Source organism: Cyprinodon tularosa, unplaced genomic scaffold (genome assembly GCF_016077235.1).
Source record: "Cyprinodon tularosa strain WSP-4 unplaced genomic scaffold, ASM1607723v1 ctg115, whole genome shotgun sequence".
NCBI lineage: Eukaryota > Metazoa > Chordata > Actinopteri > Cyprinodontiformes > Cyprinodontidae > Cyprinodon > Cyprinodon tularosa.
Genome location: NW_024037948.1, coordinates 1,022,436 through 1,037,433, shown reverse-complemented (window position 1 = coordinate 1,037,433; position 14,998 = coordinate 1,022,436). Strand labels below are relative to the sequence as shown.

At 37.4% G+C, this 14,998-nt stretch overlaps 1 protein-coding gene across 3 annotated transcripts; it reads left to right on the top strand.

The window, feature by feature from the left end:
* Window positions 1-75: 75 nt before the first annotated feature.
* On the top strand, window positions 76-13,892 carry golm1 (golgi membrane protein 1). 3 transcript variants are annotated; one of them, XM_038305840.1, is made up of 11 exons: window positions 76-249; window positions 1,686-1,828; window positions 4,285-4,467; window positions 4,637-4,691; window positions 4,791-4,893; window positions 8,151-8,274; window positions 9,294-9,453; window positions 9,690-9,902; window positions 9,980-10,120; window positions 10,210-10,308; window positions 11,745-13,892. In XM_038305840.1, the coding sequence occupies exons 2-10, from the start codon at window positions 1,700-1,702 to the stop codon at window positions 10,305-10,307; spliced, it is 1,206 nt and encodes a 401-aa protein (XP_038161768.1). In that variant the 5' UTR covers window positions 76-249; window positions 1,686-1,699; the 3' UTR covers window position 10,308; window positions 11,745-13,892. The 3 variants fall into 3 exon arrangements, with proteins under 3 accessions (XP_038161768.1, XP_038161760.1, XP_038161752.1); XM_038305832.1 differs by having other exon boundaries at window positions 9,977-10,120; XM_038305824.1 differs by having other exon boundaries at window positions 77-249; window positions 9,974-10,120.
* The last annotated feature ends 1,106 nt before the right edge of the window (window positions 13,893-14,998 follow it).

The following is a 14,998-nucleotide window of genomic DNA, read 5'->3' as shown; positions in this document are numbered from 1 at the left end:
AAAACAAGCTTTTACCAGGGAGTATTAGCAAATGTCGTACGGTCCTTAAAGGCATCACGGGACTGTTACTTCCTTCCACACAGACCGTTCAGGTCAGGCTGTTAGTATGACAGTAATGGATACGAGCTTCTGAGGGCTGCAGCTTTGAAGGGTTTCTGAAGACGTGACTTCCCTTTTTAAAAAGATTACCATTGATAAATTCCTAAACTTTACAATTTGAAATCTAGTTTTGTTTTTCGTTCATATTTGGTGAGTAAATAGTTTCCGAGCTATTTCAACTGGAACCAATCTGTGTTGCTAACAGTGTTAGCGTTAGCTCTGCTGCTTGCTCTGGGAGATAAATTATCAGGTTATGTTGCTCCACTTTGCCATTCATTTGCTAATACAGTCAATAAGTAATAGCTTCATCTACATAACATTAACCCCGACTGCATTGGTACCTTTCTTGATTTTGACCATGATGATAAGGGAACCATTTTTTAATGTTTATGCAATGCTCACTTGCTACAGTTAGAAAATATAGCAATTACTCTTGCATACACCATGCTCACTCATGCTGTATGCTCTATTTAAACTAGCTAGGCTGATATGTGACAGGAAAAAATGATATTTTCCTGTTGTTTAACCTCTTTCTGTCCAGATGAATCGCTATCTTATAAGTCTTAGATGGTAACAGCAGCAGTTGTAGTTTTATTTTAATTTGACATGTATTACTTTGTGGACAGTAAAAGGATGCATAGGACCAGTGGAGGGCTGAGAACTGAAACATTGTACTCAAGTAAGATAAGCACTATTCCAAAAATATCTCAAGTAAAAGTAAACAACTGCTACAATAAGCTACTCAAGTACTGGGTAATATCTGATTTGGTACTTAAAATTATATAGAGTTGTACAAAATATACAGTTGGTTTAAAAAAAAAAAGAAATGACAAATAACATGTGAACTATCTACAGCTGACAGGCTTAGGGAGAAGAAACTTTTCCAAATTGAATGTTAAACATTAATCCAATACTTTGATTTATGATGTTATTAACAACAGGATATGGTTCATCCATTGTCAATTTCTTGTAGGGGTATTGGACACAATGTTGGAATTTGGGCTGATATCAGATATGCTGATTATTTAAAACCCAACTGGCCGATAAACCGTATTAATATATATTTTTTCCCCTTGTACTTTTAGAGAATGTGAGGTTTTCTCCCTTCTGTCCTGTGCAGCTATTGCAAGCAGCAGTTTTGGCATCTTTCAAAATAACTTGTATCAACATCAGCCTAAAAAAAAAAAATAAACACCTGTATTGATTCATCTCTGCTAAATATGTATGTTTCAATTCAGTTTATGTTTCAATGTTTTCAAATGCTCTTTATCAGATGTGAATGCAGATGGAATATTTCGTAAAGAAGAGTAGGGATTGGGAATAAATGCAGTAATACATGTCAAATTAAAACCTCTTAACATGTTTACTTTCATGCATAGTGTCCCTTGTTCCCTGCAGGGTTTAGTATCATGAATATCTACCATGTTGTGGTACCTGCATGCTGAGGTAGAATTTCATGATCTCAGGCCTTTCTTTTGATGATTCAGGACATGTATGGTGAAAAGTATACCATCTACAGGAATGTATAAATATATATATTTTAATTCAAAGGCAGTTGTAAAAACATTGATGAATTTGTCTTACAGGTTTGTAGAATACCATGGGTGGGCTGGGGAACGGTCGGCGAGGAGGAAGAGCCCCCTCTCTGATGGTTGCTGCCCTTATTGCCTGTGTCTTGGTTTTGGGCTTTAACTACTGGGTGTCCAGTTCTCACACCCTTGAGCTCCAGGTAGGCCAACCTACGCGTGTCTGTCTGTCTGTAGATAGCTGTGTTGGTGTTTACATAAAGAATATAAAAAAAAAGTAGTTTCATCCAAGCTTTTCATGCTCTTAAATAAGATTGATATTAAGTTCTGTGTTCTTGTTTGCCCCAAATTATTTAACCTTGATGTTTTGTTAACAGTTTTCCTCCCGTCATCGTAAAACATCTTTTTATCTCCTCTTATGAGCTGGATTAGGCTTGTCCCGATCCGATCCACGTATCGGATCGGACGCCGATATTGGCAAAAAAATGCGTATCGGCAAAGCATGTAAAAATGCCTATCCAGACTGCCGATCCAGTTTAAAAAAAAAAATCTGGTCTGTATTTTCCAGTTTCACCGATTGAAATGATCCATTCCACTATTTTGCGCCAGTGTTCCCTGAATCCGGTCCGCATTTTCCAGAACACCTTCAACACACCCACAGGTCTTTTTGGGTCTGTCTCCCAGCCTAACCATTAAAACAGGTGAATTGGAAGATAGCGGGGAAAATGTCAGCCGTGTGGGATTATTTTATCCTGCACGATGTGTAGATAGAGACTAGGTGTAGAGGACATTGGGGAGTATAAGGCATTTTTGTGTAATAGTTCACTATTATTTGCACTGATCTTTTTTTTTAAGCAGTGTCTTTTTTCAAGAGTAGAGTCCTGATTCTAAGTTAATAGAATATTTTCCATATTCAGTTTTGCATTTTTATTAAAACTTACAGTAATACTTGCACCTTTAACTGTTTACGGTTTTAGTGTTCACTGTGCAATTTCAGATTGTTATTCATAATTTTGTCCAGTTTGTGTTTATTTCTTAATAAACAGGTAAGTTTGTTGTTACCAATCATTGCGTTTTATTCAATCTCACCTAATTCAGCTGGCTAGATGTTATCAAGATTACTAAAACCCTTTTCAACATGAGTCTTACAACTAAGGCTAAATACTTTAACTTAAACTTAAATACATGCTCGGATAGGCTGGTATCGGCCAGTATCGGTATCGGATCGGAAGTCCAAAAACAATATCGGTATCGGATCGGAAGTGCAAAAACCTGGATCGGGACATCTCTAAGCTTGATAAATGTTAGAAACAGTTTTTTCCTTATGATGGTACAAAGAAGGCCTGTTTTAAAGAGGAAAGGTTCATGTATGAAATGCAGATGAGACATTTTTAAAACAGTGACATACTTTGTCTTGCATCCTGTAGAGATCAAACATTGACAGAGTAACACTCTTCAACAATGTAACAGGAAACCCTCAAAAATGTCAAAACCTACTTAAACTAAACTACGCCTGTAGAAAGAGAAGGCCTGCAGCTTAAATAATGCTAGAGTTTACTATGCTTGTGGTTGAGCTTTTCCATTAATTTGTGAATGATAAAAACATTTTAAGTGTATTATAATTCTGTCAAAGAGTGTGTGTGTTAGTAAATCAGTTTTAAAACCTGGTGATCTCTAGCAAATGCAAACTGTGTCCTAAATGGTGTTATTACACTTTAATGAAAAAAGAAGTTTGGATTTCATAAATGGTGCAAAATGGTTGCAGGAATTTACAAAGGTAAAAGTTAATCCAAGGCCACCTTGACATGTATAACATTGCAATGGCTTGGATAAGATAAATCCTGGTTACTATATGAATAAGGTTCTTATACTGAGTCTAAATTTATTAAAAACTAAAGATAACATCTAATCTGATATCTTTTTTTACCTTTTTTTAATAACAGATCAACACAACATCAAATGTTCATTGATGAACACTGTCTTTGTTGTGATAATATTAATCAGAAAACTTGCTTGTATAGAACCCGGCTTAAAATAAGGCAGCACTCTTCACACTAATCCTTTGAACTACTTCATTTAAGATGGCAAAGTGGAAAAACATTTTCTTATTTGATTTAATATTGAGTATAAAATCTAAACAAATCTCATTCAGACTCAACAGGATGGAGTTTTATTTATTTTCCTAAGCAAAGCAAGGTGGAGAAGCAGCTGAAGTTTCTCCACCTGTCTAACAAGTTTTCTTAATACCTGAAATCTGAGACAGTTTTTTCATATTTTCCTAACTGCTTAAAAACATCACTTAGTAACATCAGTAATGCATGCTCACTCTAGTGTTGTTCTTTTTATCTGCTGCTTCTTCTTTTGTGCAGTTTTAAAATGTGTTTGTGTGTATATGTATATACATCATACCTCTGTCTGTGTTAATGAATGTTAAGCATCTCCATATCTACATTTAGCCAGAGCCCACTTGTGACCTGCACAAATATTTTGGTGCAATATTTCAACCTGTTTTATAGCTTCTAGAGATTTAAAATTAGTACAGAACTAAAGCCCACCTCCAAACCTAAATGAATCCATACTTATGTCGCCTCTAAAGTCATTACCACAAAGGGCTGATATCCATTCATCTAAAAGTTTTTATTTGTGTATTTCAACAAAGACGAGGCTGAATGAGCTGGAAGGCCAGTTGCGGCGTGGAGAGGCTGAGCGAGGAGTAGCGGATATGAAGAAGAAGAAGGAGTTTGAGGACCAGATCCAGAAGCAGATGCAGCATATTAATCACATTGAAAGCCTTCATAAGAAAGAACTAGATGATGTCCATAACACCTATACCCAAGAGAAGGTGATCATATGGAATTAGAAGTACCTGATAGTTTCTTATCAGGTACTTCTAATTCATCTAATTTCTTCTAATTACTTCTAATTTCATCCATGTTTTTGATTCAAAGGGATTCTATGTGGAAGATAAAAACGGCTGTTAAGTTTAATGCTGATTTTGTTTTTGCCTGCAGGTTAAACTACAGGACAGTATTTCCTCCAGTGCCAGAACCATAGAAGAACTTAAAGGTAGCTGATAAAATGTGACCTCTGGTTCCCTAAAGCTGAGCGGCCACGTCAGCTTGAAGAGCTTTAGAGTCTCTTACTGTGTTTGCATCTGTTCTGCAGGTCAGCTGAATCGGCTGAACGACGACCTGGGGAAGCTTCAGAAAGAGCTGCAAAGTTGCCAAACCAACACAGCCAACCTCAGCAATAAATTCACTGCTGACATGTATGACAAGATTTCTTTACACATTTATATTTGTTTAGAGTTCTTCAAAAAAAACAAGCTAATGGGTTGATTTCTTTTGAGCTTATTTTTTTGTTTTTGTTTTTTGCAATACCTCATATAGAATAAAATTCAACCGATTTCCTCAAAAATACCTTATTACTAAATGATGTGCAGCTGTATGTGTGAATTAATATGTGTATAAATTAGGGCTGCAACTAACGATTATTTTAAAAATCGATGAATCGGCCGATTATTTTTTTGATTAATCGATGAATCGGACAAAAAATATTTTTTATATTAACCTCTTTATTCCAAAATAAACATTTTAGACAGAACAAACAAGCACACAAGTACAGGTTGCTCATTAACTGTACTGGTGCAATATGAAAAATAAATGTTTGTGTTAAAACTACGCAAACTTACATGAGAAATGTAGCTGTACATCCACAAAATATAGAGTACTTTGTTTCATAAAGTGCAAAAAAAGACATTTTTTTTAAAAGCCCCTAAGGGGTTCAAACAACAGGCCCCCCCATTTCAACAAATGAGGTTTCTTTAGACTAATAGAGTTCTGCCTTTTAAGACAGGAAAGTATTAAAAGTTAAAGTTGCTACTTGAGAAAATACTGAACCATAGAGATAAAAATAGCCCTGTGATTCAAATTATAAATTGTATTTGGAATAAAAATGAGAGAACTAGGGGTGCTAAAAAACACATCCTCCAAAGACAGATATTTACATGGGAATGTGGCAGATAATTAATTGACATGTTACTGATCTTGCTGGAATTTATTCTGCTTTACTTCCATAAATTGCTAACCTGACAACAGCCAGATGCATGTCTCGCTCCGCCCAGCTCCACTCACATACATCTGGGAACCCGCTCATTGAAAGTGATTTCCCCAACCGAATTTATGGTCTGTCCAATCAGGACGCAGGGTGGGTGTGTCCTGGAGTGGAGAAGCGACCGTGAGATTCCAACAACAATGGCGGCTCGCATTGAGGAAGCAAGCATTAGCATTGATGCTGCTATTTCTTCTGTGTTGTCCAATCTATCTGATATTGTTTCATTAAAAGAACATCAGAGAACGGCTTTGAAGGCTTTTGTTGGTGGAAACGATGTTTTCGCCCTTCTCCCGACCGGATTTGGCAAGAGCTTGATCTACCAAATGGCTCCTCCTCTCACAGCGTCACGGGTTAGCTTCGTTGTGAGTGGTTGAAATAGCACGTCAATAAAGATGACAGACAAGTGGCTTATCCAATCATATGCAAGGAGTTTTGATAAGGCCCAGCCTTCAGTAAAGGCAATTCCTATGGCGGGTTCCCAGATGTATGTGAGCGGAGCTAGGCGGAGTGAGACATGCATCTGGCTGTTGTCAGGTTAATAAATTGCAGGATCTTTACTTTAATTTTGCCAGAAGATTTAAACTTTAAAAGCCCCTCATAATTTGCAAGTTAATTTATTTATAAAGTAAATATAAATGCTGCTTAAGCTAATTCAAATGAAATTAAAAGTAAAATAAGTAGCCAACCTTATCACTGTCTGTAACCTACTAACACGGTAAGGAAAGCATCAGATGAGCTACCTGAGAAACTAACGTTATGTTTCCCCACTTTAAAACGAAACAAGCATGGTGGTTCCGTGCCATGTTAATTTGTTTTGACAAAAGTTGCATGTTACGACTTTTTTCGCTGTACAAAGCGCAGGCTATTTTAATTATTGTGATCAATTTGCGCCGTCAATCCCGGTGCATGCGCGCTTCATTTGCAGTCTGGACGCTGAGGGTAAACATCCTGCTGCTCTGACTGCAGCGCTGAGAGGGACTCTTGCGGAAGCGGGGGGAGGCGCCCCACGGCAGAGTAGGAATGATACATGCTTTCACGTAAGAGTCTCTAAAAGCCGGCAGTGACACCGTAAAAAGTCGCCAGATTTGTCGCTAGTCGCTTTTTTGAAAAATAGTCGGTGGAGGCGTCTGAAAAGTCGCTGAGTTGGCAACACTGCACCTGCAGCGCTGGCTCGCTCTGCCGTATTTTTTCTTCTTCCGCCGCTTCAGTCAAGTGGATGTGATGACGGCGGCGGCGGATGACGCATTAATCGCGCGACACAACTAATCGATGATGAAATTCGTTGCCAACGCTTTTAAAAGTCGATTTTTATCGATTTTATCGATTCGTTGTTGCAGCCCTAGTATAAATGCAGACATCTTGTGAAATTTAGAAAAGTTTTTTATTTTTTTGCCTCAAGTCATGTTTGAGTGACAGAATGTTTGATATTTTTACGTCATATCAGCCACTATACCCCCAGGGACATAGTAGTGGTAGTATCATGCTGTGGGGATGATTTTCCTCCACAAGGAAAGGGAAGATGAAGTAGAATCCAAGAGGGAGACCTGTTTGAGGCTGTAAAAGACTTGTGATTTAGCCAGAGGTTTACCTTCTAATGCGACCATTGGAATGGTTTGAATAAATCAGTATTTATGTTTTGAAATCGGCCAATCAAAGATCAGCTCTGAAACTAAATCAGTATCTCTGGCTAGACCTGGAAATAGTTTTTCACATGCTCTGTAGTTTTTACTGTCCTACAGGCACCCCAGTTTGCTTGGAATTTCTTTTGCTTATGTAGTTTTTGTAATCTGTTCTGTGCATCACAGACAGGTGCTCAGTAATTTATGAAAATGCGCTGTATTCACAAAAGCAAATTTATCACCAGCGATTTGGAAATCGGTTCCTCGATTCTGTTTGCTGAATTGTTTAAGATGTGTCGCTGATCCACCCATTTGTTTTGTTTTCCGCTTAGAATGAAAGGGGCCCTTTGAAAAGACATTTATTCTCCTTGGTGCAAAGACCCATAAATATTTCTAGTTTACATCCAATGCAAGTTTTCAGCATTATTCTATTAGGCTTACTGATTCAGTATAATGACCAAGATTTCCCTCGTGCAACCTTAAAAGCACGATGCTCGTGATACTCTTCAGTTAAATAAAAATGATTGCAGTTATGTTTCATTGTATTTTTCGATATGAAGGTTTGCTTTACTGCCTCACATTTCTACAGAGCTATTGTAACCATTAATGAATTTAGTTTCATGGCATTTTCACTGCAGAATATTGCACAGCTTTATATTGGTCAATCCACATTAAGTGCATTGAAGATTTTCTTATTAAATTGATACATGCTGGGGAGAAAATATATAAGCATATCTGATCCTGGTTGATGTAAATCTGCTTCTTTTTCTTTCTTTATTTATCTCTTTTGCAGGGCACACTGTCAGTCCCAGGTCCTTTCCCAAAAGAAGCTGTGTGACGAGAAATTAGTTGCAGTTAAATTAGAAGTTCAGAAGAATATGCAGAAAGCTTTTCTTCCTCCAGGTGATCCAGTACAGGTAATTTACATTTCTTAATTGGCTATATGTGACATATGCATTCAAAATAGAAATACTGTAATTTAACAAGTTATCGTTCACCGGTGCTAATGAATAGTGTTTTGTTTACTTGGTGAAAATCTTGAAATAGATTGGACATGTATCAAAAGTCATTTTCCCCATTATTCCGTTTAGTTAAAGGTATACTATGCAACCGGTGTTGATTTTCCAGCGAGGCTCCCCCCAGAGGGCGAAAGTAAAAGTGCACTGTCGTAAATATGCACAGCTGTTCTCCTGGTTTCTCCGTCAAGCCAGGCGAGGTTGTTTTGAGCTTAGCAGACAGGCGAACGCAACGAATGACTAACACAGTGAAAGTATGAACATGCACACAGAGAGAGAGAAACCATTCCAATGCTACTTACAATCGCATCAGCAGAAACGCGAGGTCCGCGTCAGCCTTGCAGCCTTCTTTTTATTTTAGCTCTCGCCATTTGGAAAAAGCTTGCCCGATGTTCACCCGTGTACGACTCCTCTCTCTGTCCGGAGCCCTTTTCCTCTTTCTGGCCTGCTCCGACATGGGCTTTCGCTGTTTTCACGCTGGTTCCGCCATGATAACTGCACAAAGATCGCCACTGTGCTAGCAACGAGCATGCTTTTAACTGGGGGCGTGTAGCAGTTCTCGCCGTAAAGCAAGACCGACTCTCGCGAGACTTCTGAGCCTGTGGGTGCGGGCCGAGGGCTCCTGCAATTGCAAGTGCGGTATTTCCCCCACAGACCACCAGGGAGGCCGAGAATACCTTTGTTCAACCTGAAATGACTCATTTAATCATCCAAAACGTTATGGAACACATTAATTAACTGAAAAATGTTGCATAGTGTGCCTTTAAGCGTTCAGTTTAAATGTATCCTTAGAAATTGAGTACCTCCATAGTAAATGTTGGTGCAGTTACATAAAGATATAATGCATGTGTGGGGGGGTAATTTCCTGTTGCATGGGCTCCTCTAGTAAAAATAGTTTTTGAATGTTTACCCCTGAGCAGGAAACCACAGAGAATGGAGCAGTGAAAGAAGAGCCAACAGTGAAGGCTGTTCCCAGTGAGGCTGGAACAGCAGCTGTTGTGAGCAATGATACAAGCATCCCTCAGGACAAACGAGATAAAGCTCCTGAGTTGCTTAGCAACGAAATCAACGTTGATAAAGGTAAAAGGAAAAAATAAATGATGAGGTTATTTTATTTAAAAATACATCATGCACATACTGTGTAATGTCACATTTACTGTTTAGCCATTTGAAGATGTTTGACTGAGCATCTTATTGGCCCTAGATTATTTCTAATGCTCATTTAATATTTTAAGTTAATACACTTATTTTAAAAGCTACTAAAATAAGGTTTTTGAAGTTATTGCTTTAGCTAATTACGAAATGATTTCATTTAGTCTCCTCAGAACAGCCTCCAACTGATGACCTTCCTAAGGTCGAGTCCCAGACTGTTTTATCCACCGATTCAAAGACTCAGACCAAGCAGCAGAAAAAAGAGGCCAAAACGGAAGAAACTGAAGCTACAACTGGTAAAGGTTTGACAGACAAACTGGCAGCTGATAAAGACATGGAGGTGATGGACGCTCACGAGGAAGGTGCCAAGGCTAATGGTGAAGATCTCAGAGGAAAAAGCCATTTTTATGCCCGTTTGTGACACTACTCTAAATAGCTATTCTTTTAGAAGCAGATCCTGGAATTGAGGATATGCTGATTGGTCAAGGGAAAGCAGATGAGGCAGCTATTGGTGAGAACCAGGAGGAACAGGATGAGTATGACGACGATGACGAGCAAGTAGTTGGTGGGGCTGATCTGGAGAAAGAACGGAGAAGTAATTCCTATTAATATTTTCATATTAAAACATTTAGTCTGGTTGCAGAACAGATCTTCTTTAAGTTGCTGTTTTAATGTTTTTAACAGATAGAAACATGGAGGATGAAATGGCGGACTACAATGGAGACGATGACAACGAAGGGGAGTTTGAAGCCGACAAACAAGCTGCACTTGCTCAGTTTTAAGGTACATTCTGAAATGCATTCTATTGCTTCTCCTAGGACAAATCAGATTTTCTATTGAATTGCATTATAAATGGAAAGTGAAGGGTTAAACTTGGCGTAATCTTGTCTGAGTAGCACTGGATTTTCATCAGTTGTTTTCAGTTAATTTGAAAGAATGAATTGAAGATATCAAAACCCTAAATCCAAATTCCTGAAAACTAGCTTTTAGTATATTTAAGACCCATGAAAGTGATTATAACAGAGGTGTGTCGTAATTCAAAAAGCCATTAGCACCTGGTACATTCAGTTTAACTGAATCAGGGTGGCAGGGAGGCGGCCAGTTGTGGTTCAGCTAAGGCGTTAATAAAAGTCTTGGGTGCTTCAACTGAGGCTTTTGGTTAGTCTACAGTGTTTGGTCCGGTGTCTCTCATCAGTCAAGCATGTTGTTACTGGTCATTGAAGTAGATATTGATAGTTTTTAGTGTGGGCATTTGCCAACTCCTTCCAGAAAATAAAACCAGCATCTCCTTAAAGCATTTCTGAAACAGAAAGCATAAAGTGGTCTAAAATGTTGTTGTAGATGACTGATCTGACTTTAGACTTTAGACACAGATAAAACTGTGTGAACCAACAGCAGCAGACAGCATGACCTTCAGGGTATCAGCTGTGAAAACCCCAGACTAGACCTGAAACAAGTGGGTTAGTCTGTCTCTCCACTCTGAAAACAGAATAAAAGTTTCCCCTGGAAAGATTACTTTTAGACAGGATTTTACAACTTTGCATGGGATAATTAAACTTAAAGGGACACAAGTTTTTAAATCCTTTCTTTTTTCATTGCAATCATTCAGTCTATATCAAGGGGAACTGTATTGATTTGTTTTGGTATTCCGTCTCCTTAAATGCGATAGAGCCCATCACACCTTACCCCCCTTTAGGTCACAGAGCTCCGCTGCTTTGAAGGCTGATAGCAGAGATAAGATTGTCTAGTTGTGCAGATAATGTGGAACGGTGTAATGAATTGAAGGGAGTAATACACAAAGAAACCAAACATTCTGAATTATCAACTTAAAGCTTCAGCAACTCAGAGCCTGGGGGAAAAGCTTTTTGCAAAAAATGAAAATGGTGGATTTGATAGACTGGAGAACCAGAGGTCCGTGACCTTGTTTAGCAGCTCTGCAGAAAATACCGCAGTGTTTTGATAAAAAAAAAAAGAATAGATAAGGAAGGAAGATAAACAAATTGAAGAAAATGACCCAAAGAGGATATAAGTATATATATGTAGCACATCGAGGAAATCACACTTTTCTGCACACCTAGAGACACCAACCATACAAAAAGTATTTCAGCGCCAAAACCTGTTCAATTTAATTGTTATTGTTTTTTTTATTTGAGATGCACCAGTTACATTATATCACTTTTGCTTTGTTTGACTAACAATGTTAAATCATTATTTTGCAGACAAATATCTCCCGTACAGTGAACAGAAGGTGTCCACCACAGCCCAACACCTTCACAGAGCAATGAAACAAACTCAGCGAAAACCAAACCAAGCTGCAGAGTTTTTATGGTTTTCTTAAAGCCTACCAGTTTACCTTTTGTTTTCTCCTTTTGACCAATTGTCATGTGTCTTCTCATTCTTCTTTTTTTTTTTCTTTTTCAAACATCTCGTCAGTCGTCCTAGCGGATGTTAAACATGACTGAAGTCGTCTCAAGACTTGACGCCATTTGAGCCACATTGAGGTGAACTAAAATGAGAAGATTTTGCTTACATGCTTAAATATATATTATGGTCACTGGATAGTAGGTGTTAATTATTAATATATATATATAAAAAAAAAAACTAAAAAAAAAACTAAGATGAGCTTTAGGATCCACATGGTTCCTGTGATACACATCGCCCAGCAGAGGGCGCCGTATTACAGCTCTAAATATAGCATCCTTAACAAAGTTTCAAAGTTCTCTTGGATGTTTTCTCCAGAAACACTTTTTTTTTTAATTTACTTTAAGTCAGTATTCCCTAATCCCTAAATCTGACCTTCCTGTAAGAGAAGGAAATTAAGGTTCCCATTTGTAGTTATTATGTTACTTTTTTTTGATACAAAAGGGGTGTATGACTTTGGTTTATTTAACGGTTATTTCTTAAAAACAAGTAAATATATCTAGAAAAGCGGCTCCTATACAGGAATATTCCAATGTTTTGCTGCAAACATTTTTATTTCAAAACATTTATATTGAGTAAGAAACTCCATATGAATGTAGAAATGTTCAACCATTTCATTTGGAACAAGCTTTTCATTCTGAGCTGCATTTAATTCTGCAAAACACGTCATGTTTTTTTTTCATTTTGCATACATGCCATTTTGCAGCTTTGTAAGTCATCAGTAAGGTGGGAAAACTTGAAAATAGGAGACGCTGGGAATGCTCATCTCGCTGCTCTAAACTAGTAGTTTTGTGTCAACGTCTGAAGCTGCCGACAGCGTGGAAGTTAAACGAACACGGTCTGCTGCATCTGTGTTTACAGCCGGCAGGGACTTCTAAGCATTGCTGTAATATAACTGTAAAAATTTACACAAAGCAGGAACATTGTGTTGTGCTTTGTGGCTCATTGAAGCCAGTAGAAGTGATCTGCAACTCTGTGGTGCGTTTGTGCAATTCAGAGTGAAGCAACACTGAGTGGAAACTGGGGAAGTGCAAATATTAATAACTAGTTCTAGGCACCAAGGTAACAGAATGTCATTTATGTATTGAAAGAAACTCGGTCACCTTGTAATTTCAGCAGGACAACATATGTATTTTCTTTTTTGTTAAGTGTCTCTGTGATATAGATGTGTTGAGGTAGATTTTAATTTGCGTAATGCTTTATCATCAGCTGTCTGTTCCAAGAGTGCAGTAATCGTGTAGGTAGTTTTGTTCCTGGAATGCTCTTTGCATATCTAGATGACTCCCTCTGGAGGCTGTAACTGTTTTTTTTTTTTTTTGTATTTAAGTTAAGATGGTGTGCAGCTGGCGGAGCAAGTTAGATCATTATTCAGTGAATAAAAAAAATGTAAATAAAATGTACACTTTTTCTATTCAAACCTTTCTGCATCATTTTTAAACTGATAAAAATGTTATGTTGAAGATCTGCTGATGGTTCATTTGGTTTCTTTTTTTCATAATGCAAAGAAAGAAAAAGTCACTTTAACGGAAGATGACTAGAAAGTAGAGGTGGTGACTGATTCAAAGTGACATACCGTCTGAAGAACAATGATTAATAATGTTTGTCTTAACAATAAAGCCTTGATGGCAACATGCCAACAAAACTTCTTTAGCACCAGATCGTTTGCTTCTCGTCTTTTTCTGTATTTTTTTATGTTGTTTATGGAAAACATATTTACTTTCCTTTTAGTTGCTTTGACTTTTAATAATGTAACTTTATTATAGTTTTATGACTTGAATAATCATTTCCTTTATTAATAGTAGAGAACATTTTTTTTTAAATTCATATTACACTTTGTGAATTTATTTTATTGCATTTTTTTTCTGTATTCCTGAGCAAAACAATTTTCTCGTTCAAAATTTGTATATTTTGTTTGATTCACATGGAAATAAAAAAATGAAAAACAACCCCCATCCCGTTCTAATCTCTTTTTTCTGAGTGCTGTGTGCCACTTGTGTTGCAGGTAGTCAGTCCAGTTTATTCCTGGACCACTGGAATATGTTCAACAGGTCCTTTGCTGTTATTCATTTTGGGTCAGAAATGGCATGTTTGGTGTTTCTATACTGATTTATCTGTTTATTGGATTAAGATACAGGGACTGATTGGGCCACTCCCATATTAATCAAACAGAGCATCTAAGCATTTAGAGATTTCAAACCGCTTCTTCCCCACAGCTGTCGTGCTCCTGAATGCCTCTTGACACCAACTATAAGTACTGTATAGGTTTTCATATTTATTTGTTTTATAGACTCTTACAATTACTCTCTGTTCAGTGCATGCATAGTTTCTGTGCACACATAAATATTTCCTGTATAGCACTTCTGGATAGATGCAAACTACATTTCATTGCTTGTACTTGTGACAGTGTAATGACAATAAAGTTGAATTATATTCTAAAATAATATATAAAAATTAGAAATGAAAATAAACAAAAATATGTTTATTATGTATGAAGTTTAGGTGAATGCCGATTCCTCCAGTTCTTGGTCAGTATTGGTAGCGCCTTCGGACCATAAAGCACCTTATAAGGACTTTGCTAGAACAAGATAATATGTTGAAACAAATGATATGCAAAACTCACTTGTTCTTTGTTTGTGGTTTCAGATAAAAACATACCACAACATTCAAATAGAACATATATCTTGCAAATGCAAAACTACAACTGCAAAGACAATGAGCTACAGTACTTCACAACTTTGTCTTTAGCAAGAAATATAAAATTAGAGCTTTAATTCTGCATTTTGGACCATAAAATCAACAGCACACCTGTCAGAACATGTCAAAGTGCTTAGAATTGATCTATAGATACTGACACCAGTAAATTGGCTGTTAAAGCTATTTTTTTTAGAGAACGTAACAGATATCATGATGGCGGTAGACACTAGAAGATGGGGATGATTTTGATAGAGAGGTGCATCTTCACTAATGACAGTCAGCAACCCAACAGATACCTGGGCCCAGGCCTCAGCCCTTTCAGAATCCTGTATACAACCAATGAAAAACAACATTACAA